Raw genomic sequence first — 16,542 nt, 5'->3', positions numbered from 1 at the left:
TTATTTTTGTGACACAGCTAAATGGAGATTAGAGGAAGAAATCTGCGAAGTGATTCAGTTACTTAAGACTACAATAAGATAAAACATTATTGCCTCCTCCAAAAAATACACCGTACACCATGAGAAGTTTTACTGGACTTGGATTGAGCGAACAGGTGCTCAAAGGGATCTTACTTCATGGTATTAGATATTAAAAAAAATCACTTTTGTTCCTCCTTTCCTGCTGACTGGTTGGAGCGGCACACAGAAGATGATCGTGGGTCATCAACAACGAGGTAATAGCATTACGTCTTGTAACAGTGATATTGGTGCTGTTCATCATGTTGCATCGGGGGGGGGGGTGTTCAGTGTTATCAGGCTGTCACAAAGGAACAGTTTCTCTATTTTCACCACATTGAAATGATTAAAACTCGGAAATTGTGTTTTCATGTTCTGTGACTGTTGTTGTCAAAGGACTATATTTGACAATTGTGAGTAGAATAAAGCGACACGCTCACACCCGTGTAGTGAAGGCTTTAGCTGGAAGGAGACTCCTGTTCTCTTTACAGCTGTTCTTAGACAACAATGTTAAAAGGAGTATTCAGATGCTAGGTCATTGTGCTGAGATTCTACACATATAATTTCTGACAGCAGTGACAGTAAATGTGCAAAAATAAATAATAAAATTAATAAATTCCATTATCAATTGTCTTTAATGGGCATTTTAAACAAACAGATTCAAACTTATTGACATCAGTACTTATCATGTTCATTTGTCTGGGGGGGGGGGGGTGTTACAGTAACCCCTAACTGTACTTAAATGAATCTCACTTGTGTTTTTTGCAAACACTAAAAAAGGTAAATCCCGGGCGTGAGCTGCAGCATACTGGTTCACCATCATCACAAGCACATGATACAACAAAAGCATCACCACACACTGTACATCAATCTCATTCCTGGTGTTTAGTCTTCACACATCTTACTCATAAGTATGCACAGCAGTGAACTGGACAACAAGCACAATGTCACATCATCAATCACTTGTGCTTTAAGAATATTCTCTCCCCTACAATTTTGAGTCCCGCAAAGGAATATCTCTTGAAAATGCATCACAATAGTCACTTGGTCTTGTGAACAGTTTCTATCTTTGGCCGAACCAGGTTTAAAATCCCACATTCACAACACCTGGAAAAGACATCATAGCAGCTACACAGGACGTTCACTGGAGTGGACTTTGCTATCCTGCCATTCTGGAAATGTTTGCAGCTCGTGTCATCTTTGGCTTTGGGTGTGGACTGAAGCTGTGTCCCAGCTTTCACGTTGAAAATGTCACAACAGCCCTGGCCTTCACAGATGGACTCAACTGAAGCAGCTTGAAATTAAGTTTATCAATTGTTTTCACTGCTGCACAGAAGGAACACAATTCAGCACAAACCTTTATTATTAAGTGCATTTGTGTGTTGAACATGTGAAGCTAAAGACAGCTGCGTTACCAGTGATGAATCACACTATAAATAACTGACAGATTTATGCTTGAAATAGAAGATATTTATTTCAGTAAACCCTTTGTTGTGCTGAAGGTAGTTCTCACATAATGTTGATATTAATAATGACTTCAGAACATAACCAGAACAACAGAAATGCAATAATCAGTAGTGATGGTGTCACTCACTTGTTCATGGACTCTTAATCTTCGTATTATCCTTGGGATTAACTAACCACGGATTAGGATCTCTAAATTCAACATTTTTTTGCTCATTTGTGGAATTTCATAATGTAATGGGGATAACTGGGTGACCTTAAAATTAACATGGAAATATGTGTTCACTGTTCTGTACACATGCATCTGTGCTCTTTACATGCATACGCAGTGTCAGTAATGTATGCTATATGTTTTGGTTAATGCATTTATATATTCTTCTGCTTCAGGACCCAAATCAATCAATCAGTCAATCAGCTTTTATTTATAAAGCGCTTAATCACATCGACAGACATTTCAAAGCGCTTTTACAGGCAGAGAAACCCAACAGAACCTCCAGAGCAAACAGAAGCGACAGCGGTGGGAAAACGCCCTCATTGAGGAGGACGCCGCTCTTGTTGTCTCTCAAATACCAGCAGCAATTCTACCTCCCAAACATTGATCTTTATTGTGGTTCTGCTGCCCTCTTGACTGACGTACACTGCTAACGGTCCCAGGCCCCAACAGATACACTCTCAGGGGTCCTTCTGAGAAATAAAATCACTATTTACGCTCTTCGTAACACCATTCATTGAGAAGGATTTACAGAGTTGGTGGTTTATGTCTGGGACAAGGTGGAAAGATTTTGAGGGGGTCATCTTGTAAGGCTATATTGGGCTGCCAAATTTCATAATAGCGTAATGTTTTAATGGTAAATGTGCTGGAAGAGAAGGTCACCTTGTTTTTAGAAACATTCCAGGTTTTCACTTGTCATACACTTTGATTACAGAAAAATAAAACACTGAAAACACTGGATTTAGAAATTATAGAAAATTTCAAAAACACAACAGCTGTCCCTTTCCAAAGTATCACTCCCTATATATTATGGTGATTATGCATATATAAGAGGGTGGTGTGTGTGTGTGTGTGTGTGTGTGTGTGTGTGTGTGTGTGTGTGTGTGTGTGTGTGTGTGTGTTGTGTTTGATATTAGGGGCTGAGTCAACAAAAACCATAACCCTGGGTGAAAATGTTTGATTATCATTTTCAATCATTTTCTTTAAATTTAAATTGCTGGGGTCAAACTGACCCCAAGGATAAAACATGTCATGGTAGATATTGTGAAGATAGTCTGCCTTTTTAAAGATATGTGTTTCTTTATTGTTCTCATAATACTGTATTTTTTTGCATTTTTTTGCACAACAACAAAAAAAACCAAAAAACACCCAGACTCTGCTGGAAAGCGACATTATTTTTGAGTTATTCAAATGCAGGGTTTGCTATTTCGAAGCCATTTAGTTCCATTATTATTTTCCACTCAAACGATGCACATCTGTCGACCAACATCGACAAGAAATTCACAACAGACACTTCAGAAGGATCGACAGCACCACAGCGCTTTTGTCACCCCAGTGGAAAAAACAAAACAAAAACATTGATATTAAGATGAACTGTTCCTTTAAAGGCTATTCATTAAAATATGCGGGCTTTTTTTGGATCAAATTTAGTTAACAATAGCAGTATAGTGTATAGTGAAAAGTTGGTTTAGTGTTGTACGTGCCTGTAGTTTAACATTATTTTTAATTCTGGAGATATTTGTCAGATAAGAACACCTCCTCCTTCATTACAAATCTCATTTTAGTTTTTCAGCGGTCATTTTGAACATGCTGTGGATCTGTTATGACGGTGGATAGGTGTTTGAAAACTAACTGGAAAAAACAACTTTGCATTTATGAAAAAGAACAAAAAACCATACAGGCATTATCTGTACAGATTGTACACTTTGTACACACAATACGAGGGAAATAAAAAGCCAGATGCACTATGCTGTAGGACTTGGCCTGAGAAATTATGTTGCACTATTTATTATACTGAACTGTTTATCATGAAGGATTTGTTACTGTTTTGCATACAACTGTAGAAAATACAGTAAAATTCAACAATCACATTGCACTTTTTTCCTTTTTTCTCATTTACCTAAAAAAGCATAATGTTAATATACAGATATTGAACAGGACATGACACAATAATAATAATAATCTGAGTGTACACTTCAATATTGGGCAGGAAACAGTCAACTATCAACAGTTACATGTATTTTTTCTTTATCCCTTTTCACATACAAAAAGATCTGGGGAGACACAGACTCAAGTTTTACCATCAAATGAGTGCATTGTTTAAATTTTTCCTCGGATTGCTGCCTCCCACACTTGGCTAACCAACATAGGACAGACTCTGAAAAAGACCAGAGCAGAAAGAAAGAAAAAGAAAACTAAGGGTGCACCACTAGCATTCTTCAGCTTCCATTCTTTTTTTTGAGGACAAATAGTCTGCTCATCCTGTTCGACGCTTCCAGAAGCTTGAAGGTCACATTTCACATCAGAACTTGAGCAACTGGAGCAAGATGAGCGTCAGCAGGAGGCATATGGAGCAAGTGGGCAACGCAGCCGCTCCATTCACATCATGCATCGCACCAGGACCTGCAGCAAAATAATAGCACCTTCAATCATCAGGGTCAACATGACATTTCACTGCAGTGCTTTGCTTCGACACGAACTGTGATTAACTAGATTTAAAACGATCATGTGACCTATTTCAGCCTCACACTTCTGTTGGTCCTACATTTGCAAAAAGGCAGGAATGAAAAGGCGAAGCGGTGAATAACAGTGGGTGGCTTTCAGAGCACAACTGATAATTTCATGTGCACAGCTGAGAGCATGAAAAAGGGGCAGCTGATAAAATAAACAATTTCTATAATAATGCAGGCATAATGAACACTTTGGTTCGCATCAGTGAGCTTCTACATATGAGCTGTTTATCTCCTTACCATAAAGGATTATACTGGCATTAGTAATTCCCATGGCGTTCATGGCGACACACGTGTAATTCCCATAGTCTTCTTCAGAGACGTTGAAGAATATGAGCATCGACTGTTTACCCTGATTCTCGATCTTAACTCCGTTTAGTCCAGTGAAGAGCCTGCAGGAGAGAGCAGAGCAGCGTTCAGGGCATCTGCTGCAAGAAGAAGGAACTCAATGCGCTTCTGTTTGTCTCAGCTTCAGCACATTTGTGCACTGACTGGATTGTGTGCCTTAAATTTTATCATTTGCATTGTTGGCGGATCACAATGAGGCAGCAGGAAATGATTAAACAAACACCTTGACTAAATGTAATGTCTTAGTGTTCCTGTGTGTCGGCTACATAAGACAGTTCAGAACACAGGTACACTGCTCTTCTCACACACTAGTGATGTCCAGATTGGCAATAATATATTACATCTAAATCCTGCAAATCTACATCATCCACAGGCAAACAGAAAGAATTGTATTTAATTTGAAAGACTTGCACTCGCATGAATATTTCATACACTACTGCAGCTTCAGCAGCGTTGGAGCATTTTGAAAAGGAAGAAAGAACAGCGTACAAAGACAGAAGACTTTTCTTGTTTCTACCTCTTTTCCTTCTTTAGTTCTCAGCAGTAAAACATTACCTGGGTTCATCAAAAACACCCGTTCTTGACCCAAAAAATGGAGAAAATAAGCTTTCTGTGAAAAGTTGTGTCAGACAGCAAACGTGACCTCGACACTAACATTTTTTTTTTTTGCTTTTAGAAACAGTCCAAACATGCCAGTTTATATGTAGATGTTCAACATCTACTTTTAACAAAAAGGAATGATTTTAATGAGCTCCACAGCGGCTCTTTGGGGTTCAGGGGTGACAGGGAAAGGGATGTGATTCGAACCTCCTTCTGTTCATTCTATTCATAATCTCTGTAATCAGAATCAGAATCCTTTATTAACCCCCCGAGGGGGAGATTGTCATGATCATGACTATCTTTCTCCTCATATTAACATGAAACATTCTCTGTTCCAGTGTGAGCTGCCTGAATTTGCCCAATTTCTAAAGATCTGCTATTGTCTCTGTCTCTTCTTCTCATATAATATATGCTGACTGATTGGCCCAAAACAGCACTGCTGCCACCTACAGGGGATCAGTCAACACTACACTATGGTAGAACATTGATAGTGGAAGGGGAGCTCCGCCCGACCACCGTCAGCCATTGATGTCATGAGTTGAATGCATTCATGCACCGTATTAAAGATGTATGTATTGAGTGAACTTTGCAGATGTTGGTATCCCATAATATCCACTAAATCTCTGAACCTCACACCACTGACATAAAACATTTAGAGTGTGAAAATAATAAGTGCCTCGGGTATCCAAGCATGAAGAGTACATACATCAAAAATACAATCTTATTTTGAACAAGAACATCTTATTGATATCAACATCGACGATACCCCCCCCCCCATTTGAAATAAAGTAAGTCCACCCCTTACGGCTAAGAGTGTTAGAACTTAGTTCAGCAGAGACACGTACCTGCGGTCTTCTTTGTACCACTCAAAGTCTGCCCTTGGAACAGCCGAGGCTTCACACTGCAGGATTCCTTTTTGTCCCACTGGGGTACCGGTGCTCCTCACTTTAGAAATGAAAGGAGGATCTACAAAACAAAATCAATTAGTAACACAGAAACATGACATTGATTGTAAAATACATAGCATGGTGATTTGAGATAGCATACTCTATTTTATTTCATTTTATTTTATTTACGAGTACAATAATGGAGACGAAGCAGATAAATAATTTCAGACCTGATGCTTCTGAAAACTGAGTTTAAACCACATTACAAACCTGGATTAACTGTGGTCACTGTTGCTTATTTGTACCAAGTACAATATATCAGAATGTATTAAAGCAAAAGTAACATAAAAATAAAGGGCAAATAAACATCAAAAACATAAGATGCACACAACAGACAGTTAAATTAGCCTCCTCCATTAGCTCTGTGTTTCTCTGGGACTTTCTACAGTGAGTGTAGTTTTGACCCTCACAGTTGACGGTGACTTGTACTGTCCTGACATCAGGGCTTGAGATGTCATTGGAAGCAATGCATTCATATGTTCCTGAGTGCTCTTTGGTGATGGCAGCCAGTTCCACATGTTCTCCCTCCGTCACAAATCTGTGAGTGCCTGCAGAGAAACGAAGCGACAGAAGACTAAATCATGGATGGTCGTGTCATTTTCAATGGATAAAGGTGACCCGCATTACAAACCAGTAGCAGGTTTTCATTCCTCTGATTGGAAAAGTGATTATTGTACAGTTTGTTTCAGGGCAGTCATGAGAAGGTCATTTAGCATATCAGCATTGCAGCATTCTAAGCAGGACTCCATGCAGCTCATGTGGATTATTCCAACTCTCAAAACACCCCAGAATGTCAATGTCAAATGTCATTTAAATCCCCTTTCAAGCTGAAATCTGCAGCTGTACCTGAGCGGCTCTGGATGACATTTTACTTTTATGGCTGTGGATGTTCACGCATTCAGGCGTGTGGAAACTCCTTCGATTGGGGTACATGCTAAAACTCAAGTCACAGCGAAGATTTTTACATTTAAAGAGTCAAACTATTTTTTTCAAGTCATATTTGGTTCTCTGGGGCTCTTGACATTCAAATGATCCAGAAAAATAAATAAATAAATAAATAAATATATATATATATATATATATGGAATAAGTAACATCGGCCAGTTTTCTGTCAGCGTGGGAATGAACAGATTGACCTGAATTAATGTTGTTTGCTTTTTGCCTTCTTGCAGCTGGTTTCCTGTCAGCTGTGAGTCAGGTGTGAGTCACACCCCTCCTAACTGTTCATTTAATGTCATCTAGAAAACTAAGATGGTTATTTTTACAGAATTACGTTCCTTATCACCACATCAACTTTATCACATGGAGCATGTTCCCCTTTAGTTCAGAAAGTGAGGACACGCTGTGGTGAAAGCACTTCATTCAAAGATAGGTTTGATTTATGAGACTAAAATCAGTTATTTCTTAATTTGTTTTGCTGGATATTGTTCATACAATTGTTACAAACTGGACCTGATAATTTCCCAACCCTTGTCTACAGCCTGTTAGTGTGCTTCTAAATGCAGCCGTTGTTGTAGTTTCCACCTTTAATGTGTCAAGCCTTTAACATTCCCTTCCTTAAAAATCCACATTCATGGTGTCATCGTCTTGTTTGCAACTTTATAAAGGAGGATGTTTTAATAAAAGTCCTGAAGTCTATTACGCCGAAGTGCAGGGACAACAGGACTAATCACATGTAGGAAGAGAACAAACTGGTTCACATAATGAAATGTTTTAACACTAATTGTTCACAAATTCTGAGGCTTTTCACTTGTTTACTTCACAATACAATGTAAGTGTTTTTTTCCCACTAATCTCCATAAAGCACTGATGGCTCAGGACATTCACTCACTGCACAAAGAAACCAAATTAATTCTATTGAAATAAGCACCCAGAGTAACACCACAAATTACTCTGTGACACCAGTGATGCTAAAACACTAAACCCAATCTGCAGAAATGTCAGTCCGGCACTATTTCTGCTTTTATATGGTATCATTAGTGTTTCAGCTGGCTGGGGGTTCTCTGAAAATGGAAACATAGCAGGTTGTTGCATTGAACCAGTGACCTGATGGAACTGGTAATTGAACATTTTCTTTCATGATAACTTTATTAGTCACACTGGCAAACTCTAACACAAAAAAAAATGCTGATTTACTTGCTGGAAACTGGGTTGCAGTAAGTTTACTGTCAAGTTATAATCTGATTATCTTACTGACTTTATGTCACACTAGATTTCTTTTTACACTGCATGTATTATTGGTTCTTATTCAGTACCATGCAACAAATCTAAATTAGACTACTTACATGTACTACAAACATGTTATTTCTAGTTTTACAGATTTAGTCTTGATGCAGAGGATTTAATATCACTTCCTGCTGCTAAATCACTGTTCTGTTTAATGTAACGTGTTTAAATGATCAGCTGACATGCAACTGGAAGACATAGCAGACTGTTATAGCACATTAAAGTGAAACAGTTTTATTAAATTACACATTTCTGGACTGTTGAGGTCAACTTTAAGAAACATTCCACTGCACACAGGATCATTTCTGGACCATTTCACACCAGCGAGTTTTATGTGTGCACTAGAAATGAACAGATTTTATTTTATATTTTTCTCATACACTTTAATGGGCTCCATGAGAAACTGAATGCAATTTGGAAATGCAGTTTGGAGGAGGCTAATTTTTCTGACAGAGACAGAATGAAGTTCCTATATCATGATAAAGCAATACTCAACATTTTATGCAATCTGGAATATCATTTACAAAGGATTTATTTCAAGTCGGAACCGTAGCCAATACAGTACAATGAAATATTTTCGGAAATACTGAGTGTAGTTCTGGGGTGTTCATATAATAATATATATAATTACTTTATGTCCTAACTACTGTATAATTTCAATTAAATTTATTGGAATGCATTGGTTATATCGCTGAATTTGTCTGCGCAAAACCCGACGGCTTCTTCAAAAAACCACCGCTTTTCCTGTGCTTTGTGTGTGTGTGTGTGTGTGTGTGTGTGTGTGTGTGTGTGTGTGTGTGTGTGTGTGTGTGTGTGTGTGTGTGTGTGTGTTCGTGTGTGTGTGTGTTCGTGTGTGTGTGTTCATTTTAGTTTGTAAATAAACCTACCAGTAAAATAGGGGAAATGAAATAAATAAACAGGGTAATCAATACATGATTGATTTCTATTCAGAAGTGTGATAGCCAGCGCAGAATGAACAGCGTCGTTGACACAACGTAAAGGTTTTCACAGAGTTTGGACAAAGATAGCAATCAGACACGCTTAACATCTGAACCTAATTACCCAGAAAAATACAAATAAGTGGTAATGATCACAAATAACTGTGGATAAAGACAAATGAATCTACATCCCTGACAGACGCATCAGCGCTCTGCAGTGACGGCCAGGATTCCAGCGGGACATCAGTGTCATGACAATCTGAATTAATGACTAATGGCCATTAAAGTAGCAGCTGGCTGTTGGCACAAATGGGTGTCTAAAAGCATTCTGTGGAGCGTCTTAGCAATATTACACATTAGCTTTAGGGTCTGGTCTGCCTGGACGTCACGCTGTGCAATTACCACAATTACAGTAGAGAAGAGAAAGGATGCCAGGAAAGGACTGGGTGCCATTAGGATGACAAGTCAACACAGTGATATTTTCATCCTCACAGGATTGTGTTCCAGTTCCCCGTGGATACGACCAGTCTGAACACAAGCTGCTGGCCTGAGAAGGAAGAATGACACCAACGAGAACTAGAGATGTCAAGAACCTTCAGGAGATCTGCCAGAGAACGTGAACGCCGAACTGAGGACCATCCCTACGGACCCATCAATAAGACCAATAATAGATTACAGCAACAGGTCCTTGAGATGTGAGGGTTACAGGATGGACATGGTGTATGAGAATCAGTGCCCTCCATGGGTTCGAGGCCAAAACAAAGGTAATACAAATATATACAATAAATAAACACAAGCTGTCCATTCCAGAGACATTCAAAACTGCCAGAGACTGACCCTGGTCACATGACCAGAGACACACCTGGGAGGTAGATGCCAGGAGAATTAAACAAGATTATCTCTCCTGACCAAGCTAAGGTGTTCTCTCAGTGACAGGGACTAGTTAGGGCACATGATGCCCACTGGAACTAGAACTGACCAAGGCTACCTCCTAGACCCAGACCCATTTAACCCAGGGGCAGTTTCTAACATGAAGCCTCACAAACTGTCCCTTCATGAGCCTCACAAACTGGCTGAAGAACAGAACTCAATGAATGCCTAGCAGTGTTGGAACAAGGTCATGAAAGGGACTTAAAGTCCCTCTAGTGATCTAGACACTGGTGTTGGTGGCCAATGACTCAACATGAGCTTAAGAAAGATTACAAAATAAAATAGATCTAGAATATGAAGGAAATGTGTTTCCACTCCACCTAGACTGGTTTATGTTACGGCACCAGAATTTAGGGTTCCCCTCCCAATCACGAGCAGTGTTGTTCAGCCGTGTGTGTGTAGTGAGAGAACAAATAATCCACTCACTTAATGGGTGTAAAAAATGCCGTTGTAAAGTGTCAGTGCTGTAATCTGGTGAGTGGAACTGGGTGATAGCAGGTAGTTCATTTAACTGTCATTCTGAGAAAAGAGAATTAGTGACGTATTTCACAGGTGGGGACAGTAATGGAGATTTTCAAGAGGAAAAATGTTATCTTCTGAGGGAGACCTGGACCACACTGTGACCCGTGACGAAGGTCTGAATATGAGTCAAAAGAAAGCAAAGAATTTAAACTAGAGACAATAAATCTAAAGCTTTATTTCTTTCTGATTTAAGTGCTCTGGTGATGTAACAAGAGCGACCTTGTTGTGTTTGGTGTGTGGTTAAAAGCTGTGGAACAGTTACGGTCCCAGGCTCTCTTAAACCCTGGTTCATTTCAAAACAAGAAAACAGACTATTTTGTTGACCTGCGTGAACACACTGAGAAACAGACAAGTCTTCTGAGAAATTACATGAAGGTGAATGAAAGAGCTTTAGTTGTAGCTAAAAAGGCACCACCAACAACAGGAGAGGAAGCCTTTCAGGTCAGAATATCTCAAACAGGGAGAACATATGTGGGAAAAACTGCACGAGTGTCTCCGCTGATGGAGCCACTGCTACGGGCGGTCTGCTGTTAGTCTAGATCCTGGACAGGCCCAGGTTTCACACTGACTGAGTATAAATAAATTGAGAGACATTATTGTCCTTACATATTTATTCTATTAGGCTACAAAAAGGTCATTTTGGAACATTTTTGGTTGGTGTTGTGCCTTGTGATTTTTTTTTCTGTAAAAAAAAGGTTGGAAAACCCTGGACTGCAGCGTATAGCTGACATTTCTGTATGGAGTTTCTCCAGGTGATGTAGAATCCTCTGAAAATCAAATTAGGGCGCACATATGATAAATATCTCTAGAAAGTGCATACATAGGTCATGGTTCTGTTTTACTTTTCTTCTTCATACATAAGTGAGTATTTTTACTGTACTACAAATACACCTCAGAAAAACTCAATTAAACTAATATTGAGGTTTAATTATTCAATATAATGTGATAGAATGAGCGATAATGTTTCAGACAGAGAAAATATGCTCACTAAAACCGCACCAGAGAAGCTGAGGCATTAGTGGTTCGAAGAGGTGAAGAAATCTCACAAGAAAACAGAGATTTACACAACAAACAGGAAGCAGAATGAATTTTGAGGAATTAAATGCAAAAATCAAGAGTGCAGCTGTCTATGTGGTTTTGTAACGTAGTGAGCCCTAAGTTCAAACCTAATTGTAATGAACTGAAATTACTGCTCTCTCTTTGGAGAGACCTGAAATTATTTATTTAGTGAACAAAATCATTGAACCAACTACATCCTGAAAACTGCAAACATTCAGTGAAGTCTTTCAGCAAGAAGCACATTATTTAGTCAGGGAGATCTAAAAACCACCCACAGCTCTGAATATTATCAAGACCATACTGATGCATACTGGATGTATAGAATGAATGTGAATAAGTCACTGTAAATTCTGTATCGTTAATGTTGAAGCTTTTATCGAGAGTTCTGTTCTTCATTGGGAGGAAGATAAAGCTTTGAAAAGCTGCGGCTGGTTAGAAAAACGATTCGTCTGTCTAAAGTCAATTAATCCCAGTGAGCCGTTGTCAGCATCGATACGGATCAGCAGCACATCTGAAGTGTCATTTCTACATACAGAATGGTCCACCTGCTTCTGAGTGAGACACAGACAGACCATCATTTATAAGGATCGCTTGATTATTTCTGATTTTGTCTGATTGTAAAATTCTAAAACTTTGTTTCACAAATGTGATGTGTGAGGATAATATTGTAAGAGTATAACAAAATATTGTATTCATTTCAGTTTTCCAGTTTTTGTGAGAAATAATTATATACTTTACACTAAAAGTAGGAAAACATAAATCCACCTGTGGATAAATCTTTATCTGGTAGAGGGTCCAACAGAAATAACACAAACAACAACAACAACAACAAAATGGAAATAAAAAAATGTGAGTCCACCTGTGTGAGACTGACACGATGCACCTCTACTCCATGTCAGTGCTATTTCTCCAGGACTGGTTTTGATTAACCAGCGGTAAAAACTGCATTACATTGCATATACGTTTACATTTTTTGGAATGTGTAGTTCAGGTTCCACTTATTGTGACATCCATCATTTCCTGCTTCTGAAAAACAGCAGAGCTATTTTTATATGTTATGCTTTGGTTTTGCCTTGCCTGGACATATCAGGCTGCATGTATTTAAAGATGCAGTGTGAGGTGGAATGTTTTCAGTGTTTTATTTCTCTGATCTGATATATTGTCTTATCTATTCCTAAAAAAAAAAAAAAAAGAAGCCAGCCAATCTTCATTTAGTAATTGACTTGATTTCACAGCGATGTGACCCTGGTGTGGTGCTGAAGTGGGGTAGGCCTTTTCAGAGTACATGAACACAGACAGGAAGACACTTGACTGCACTTAATATGAAGCAGGATGTCAGTGCTGACAGCAGCAGCAGGCAAATACAGTTTAACGGTCCCTAACCATTTGATCAGCCTGTATTTCTAGGGTAATCTGCTTCCAACAGATGAGACAGTCTTCAGTCCATTTGATGGTTAGACTCGTCCCGTTTAGAGCAGCGTGTCCCTCTGGACTGGCTTCCTGCTGAGTGGCCCCTGGGCTTCCTTCGCCTTGCTGTCACATTCCAACACTTCCTCTGCCCGAGGCGTCGGTCTGTGAGGTGAAGGCCGGCGCTCCTCGCTCTCTCTTCTGGGTGACCTTCTTGGACCACCTTCATTCTGCTTTCCCTTCTTACCATTAAAGCTGAGACAATGTCACAGTATGGAGGCAAGCATCACCTCAACCTCTGACAGCACCCCCTCCAGTGGGTCTGGATGATTGACCTCTGACCTCCTACCACCTCCTGCACTGTTTTTTCTTTTTTCTTTTTCTAGAATGGTAGAATTTAGAGCATATTTAACACATCCTCATGTGACGGGCTTAAGAGTTTAAGTCAAAAATGTGTGCGAGAAAAAAGATTCTCAGGGATTCAGTCTACTTATAAATTATATACTTCTGAATAAATAAGCTTCAGGTGCAGCAGAGCTTTGGTCAGCAACAAAAGTGGTGCAGAAATAGTCTTCAGAACAACTGAAAAATAACTGTACACATACTTATGAAGCCTCTGCAGTGCTTGTGATCCATTCTTCATTGTTTTTCAAGGTAGATTTTTCCACTTCCTTATTCTGTGGTCTTGTTTTGTGATTAATACACTCTGTGGACGACAACAGAGGATAATATCGCTGCATTTGTCCTGTTTCTATATCTCTGCATTCCTGTGGTGCTAATGCTAGTGAAGTAACAAAGTTCCAAAACTCTACAATGCATTCTTCATCTGAACTGTTGTTCATGTGAGAAGCTTTCAGAAGAATGTTGATGAACTACCAAAACAGTACTTATTTTTCAGCTTGCTTTTTGAAAACAAGATTTTTACCCACATTTTTACAGTAAAATGCGTCAACGTGTCTTTGAAATAAATAACTGTGACAATGGGTCTGTGGTTACTTAGAAACCAGGAGTAATCAAAGACCTTCCACCTTAGACAGAAGGATTGTAAAACAGCAGCTGTTAACCAACACAGATAATTGTTCACTCACATCTGGGCAATAGCAGGAAGGTAGGAGTGTGATAATCACTGGGATGGTTTCTGAGAAAACAAAACGTGTACTTTTTTAAATACTATAAAATGAAACACTTTGGAGTCCCCTGTGGACAAACCCAGAATCATCATCAGCCTCCTAAGGAAGAGAAAAGATGCTGATTGCTTGTGGGTGTTTTAGTTATAGAAGTGAAATAAAGAACCCCATCAGCTGACGCGGTGCCTTATGTTGGTCTATTTGTAGGGAGGGGAAATTGCTCTCCTTTATTGCCCCCACTGGTTTCTGTCATTCTTTCATCCCAAGGGCAGATAATGTTGTTTGATCTCCAGACATTTTGCTTTTTGATTTCCAACATAAATAAAAATGAATTGACTTTGTTAAGTTTCATTGTTTCTTTTTTAACTTTATTCATAGAGAGGAGCAAGAGACCTGCTTTCTTGTACGATAACTGATTCTGATAGAACATGAAAGTTCCCAGTTACATCACAGGAGATCCATCCATTCATCTCAGTTTCAAGGATTAATATCCTTGAAACTGAGATGACTGAGATGAGTTGGGTCATGATTTTCTTTTTATGAATATTTGCTGAAAATTTCCCAAAGATCCATATTATTTTTTTTATTACAAAACCATTTGAAACACATACATATTAATATTAATATCAGTATGAATATTTAGTAGCAGCAGCATGATGTAAACTATGCCATTTTAAAAAGGCTCTAATCCCTGCTGGACGTTAAGCACATGACTGACATGACTGCTGATTGAAATGAAGCTCCAGACATTCACTCAGTGGCAGCTTGAGAATCTCCCACTAGATAAACTAACAGTCAGCAAAGTTGTCACCTTTCCACCAGAACAATATGCATCATAATGTATTATGCAAAGGTTGTTTTGTCAGCTAAAAGGTGAAGAAGATATGGGCCTTCTGTTCACACTAGGATTTAATTCCTATATGACTCGTACCATATGCCCTTTAAAGCTCCAGTGGCCATTTAGCATGCAGCCTAAATATTAACCACCATGGCTTCACTCGCTTTCCATCTGTCTGAGCAGAAACAGCCCGGCTCAGTTTCACCTGACTTTGGAAACTAAAAGTTATGAGATGTTTGATGCTGATGTTAAAACAATGTCAGCAAAAGGTAATGAAATGGAAACAACTTTAATTTGGGTGCATTTTTCTCATAGAAGCGTCATAACAATATCAAGATATGCATTAGTTTAAAATATGGAATAAACTAGGTTTTCATTTTCTTTTGACATGCTTATAAGAATTAAGAAAAAAAGTAGAATGCATTGTGTGAAACATTAATTAAGACATTTTACTTTACAATACAATACAAATCAAAATTCAATCACTCAATTGATGGTGTAAAACATATTGAATCAATTCACTGGAACGAGCATTTTATTATTTGACTTTTCCATTTACTGTATTCTATTATTACAGGTGAGGAATATCACATTCATTGGCCTCATAATCAGAATTGTGTTCTTTAAAAAAAGCTAAAGTGCAAGCTGGATTAGTTTTGACGAGAGACATTTATATCGACAGCATGAGCACTAATATGATTTGTAGAACAATAGTAATTGGTGATTGGTGATTGAAAATGGGAACGAGGTAATCCCTGACGCTTGTGGAATCAGTGAAAACAATGAGGCAACTTTTGGATGTGTTCCAAACTGTTGCACATTGTTTTGTAAGTTGTCATTTTAAAGCTTATGTAATGCTGACCCCCAATGGACTTCTGGTTTTTAGCCACCGCAGCATCACTAGTTCATAACCACAGGCTGCACTCTTCCCTTCAGCTGTTCAGTCAGTGACTTTTAATATCCTTTGTTAGGCTCCATCCACTGTATCCTCTGACTGAGGTGGTTTCCCAGTCAATGTTTCCTCACACAAGATTTTTAGTACATGCAATAACCCGTGTTTGACCATGCGTCTGTTTGACTGTCAGTGTTTCCTTTTGACTTAATGACAAACACAGGATATAAATTCCCGGTATTCTCTTTGTCAATTGTTGTCAATAATTTAAATTATATATAAATTATATAATATATATATATATTATATATATAAATATAATAATAAAACATTTTTCTTTTTTTTGTATCCTCTCTGGTTTAACGCTGATGTACTACTTGGTAACATGGGTGCAATTAATACACTCCCTAGTGCAAATTGTTTCTTAACATTGGCTGTCACTGTTTGCTAACACCTCTAATTGTGA

General features: G+C 38.6%; 1 protein-coding gene across 2 annotated transcripts in view; it reads right to left on the bottom strand.

Annotated features, from left to right (window-relative positions):
* Window positions 1-760: 760 nt before the first annotated feature.
* Window positions 761-16,542, bottom strand: part of opcml (opioid binding protein/cell adhesion molecule-like) — a 222,705-nt gene continuing 206,923 nt past the window's right edge. For both annotated transcript variants that reach the window (XM_068331713.1, XM_068331712.1), the window contains 4 exons: window positions 6,548-6,685; window positions 6,036-6,156; window positions 4,483-4,634; window positions 761-4,135 (listed from right to left, as the gene is read on the bottom strand). In XM_068331713.1, the coding sequence (XP_068187814.1) occupies window positions 4,035-4,135; window positions 4,483-4,634; window positions 6,036-6,156; window positions 6,548-6,685 (512 nt within the window). In that variant the 3' untranslated portion in view covers window positions 761-4,034. The remainder of the gene's footprint in view (window positions 4,136-4,482; window positions 4,635-6,035; window positions 6,157-6,547; window positions 6,686-16,542) is intronic.

This window comes from Antennarius striatus, chromosome 13 (genome assembly GCF_040054535.1).
Source record: "Antennarius striatus isolate MH-2024 chromosome 13, ASM4005453v1, whole genome shotgun sequence".
Taxonomy (NCBI): Eukaryota; Metazoa; Chordata; class Actinopteri; order Lophiiformes; family Antennariidae; genus Antennarius; species Antennarius striatus.
Note: the sequence above shows the minus strand (reverse complement) of the source record. Positions and strands in the feature narration are given on the sequence as shown.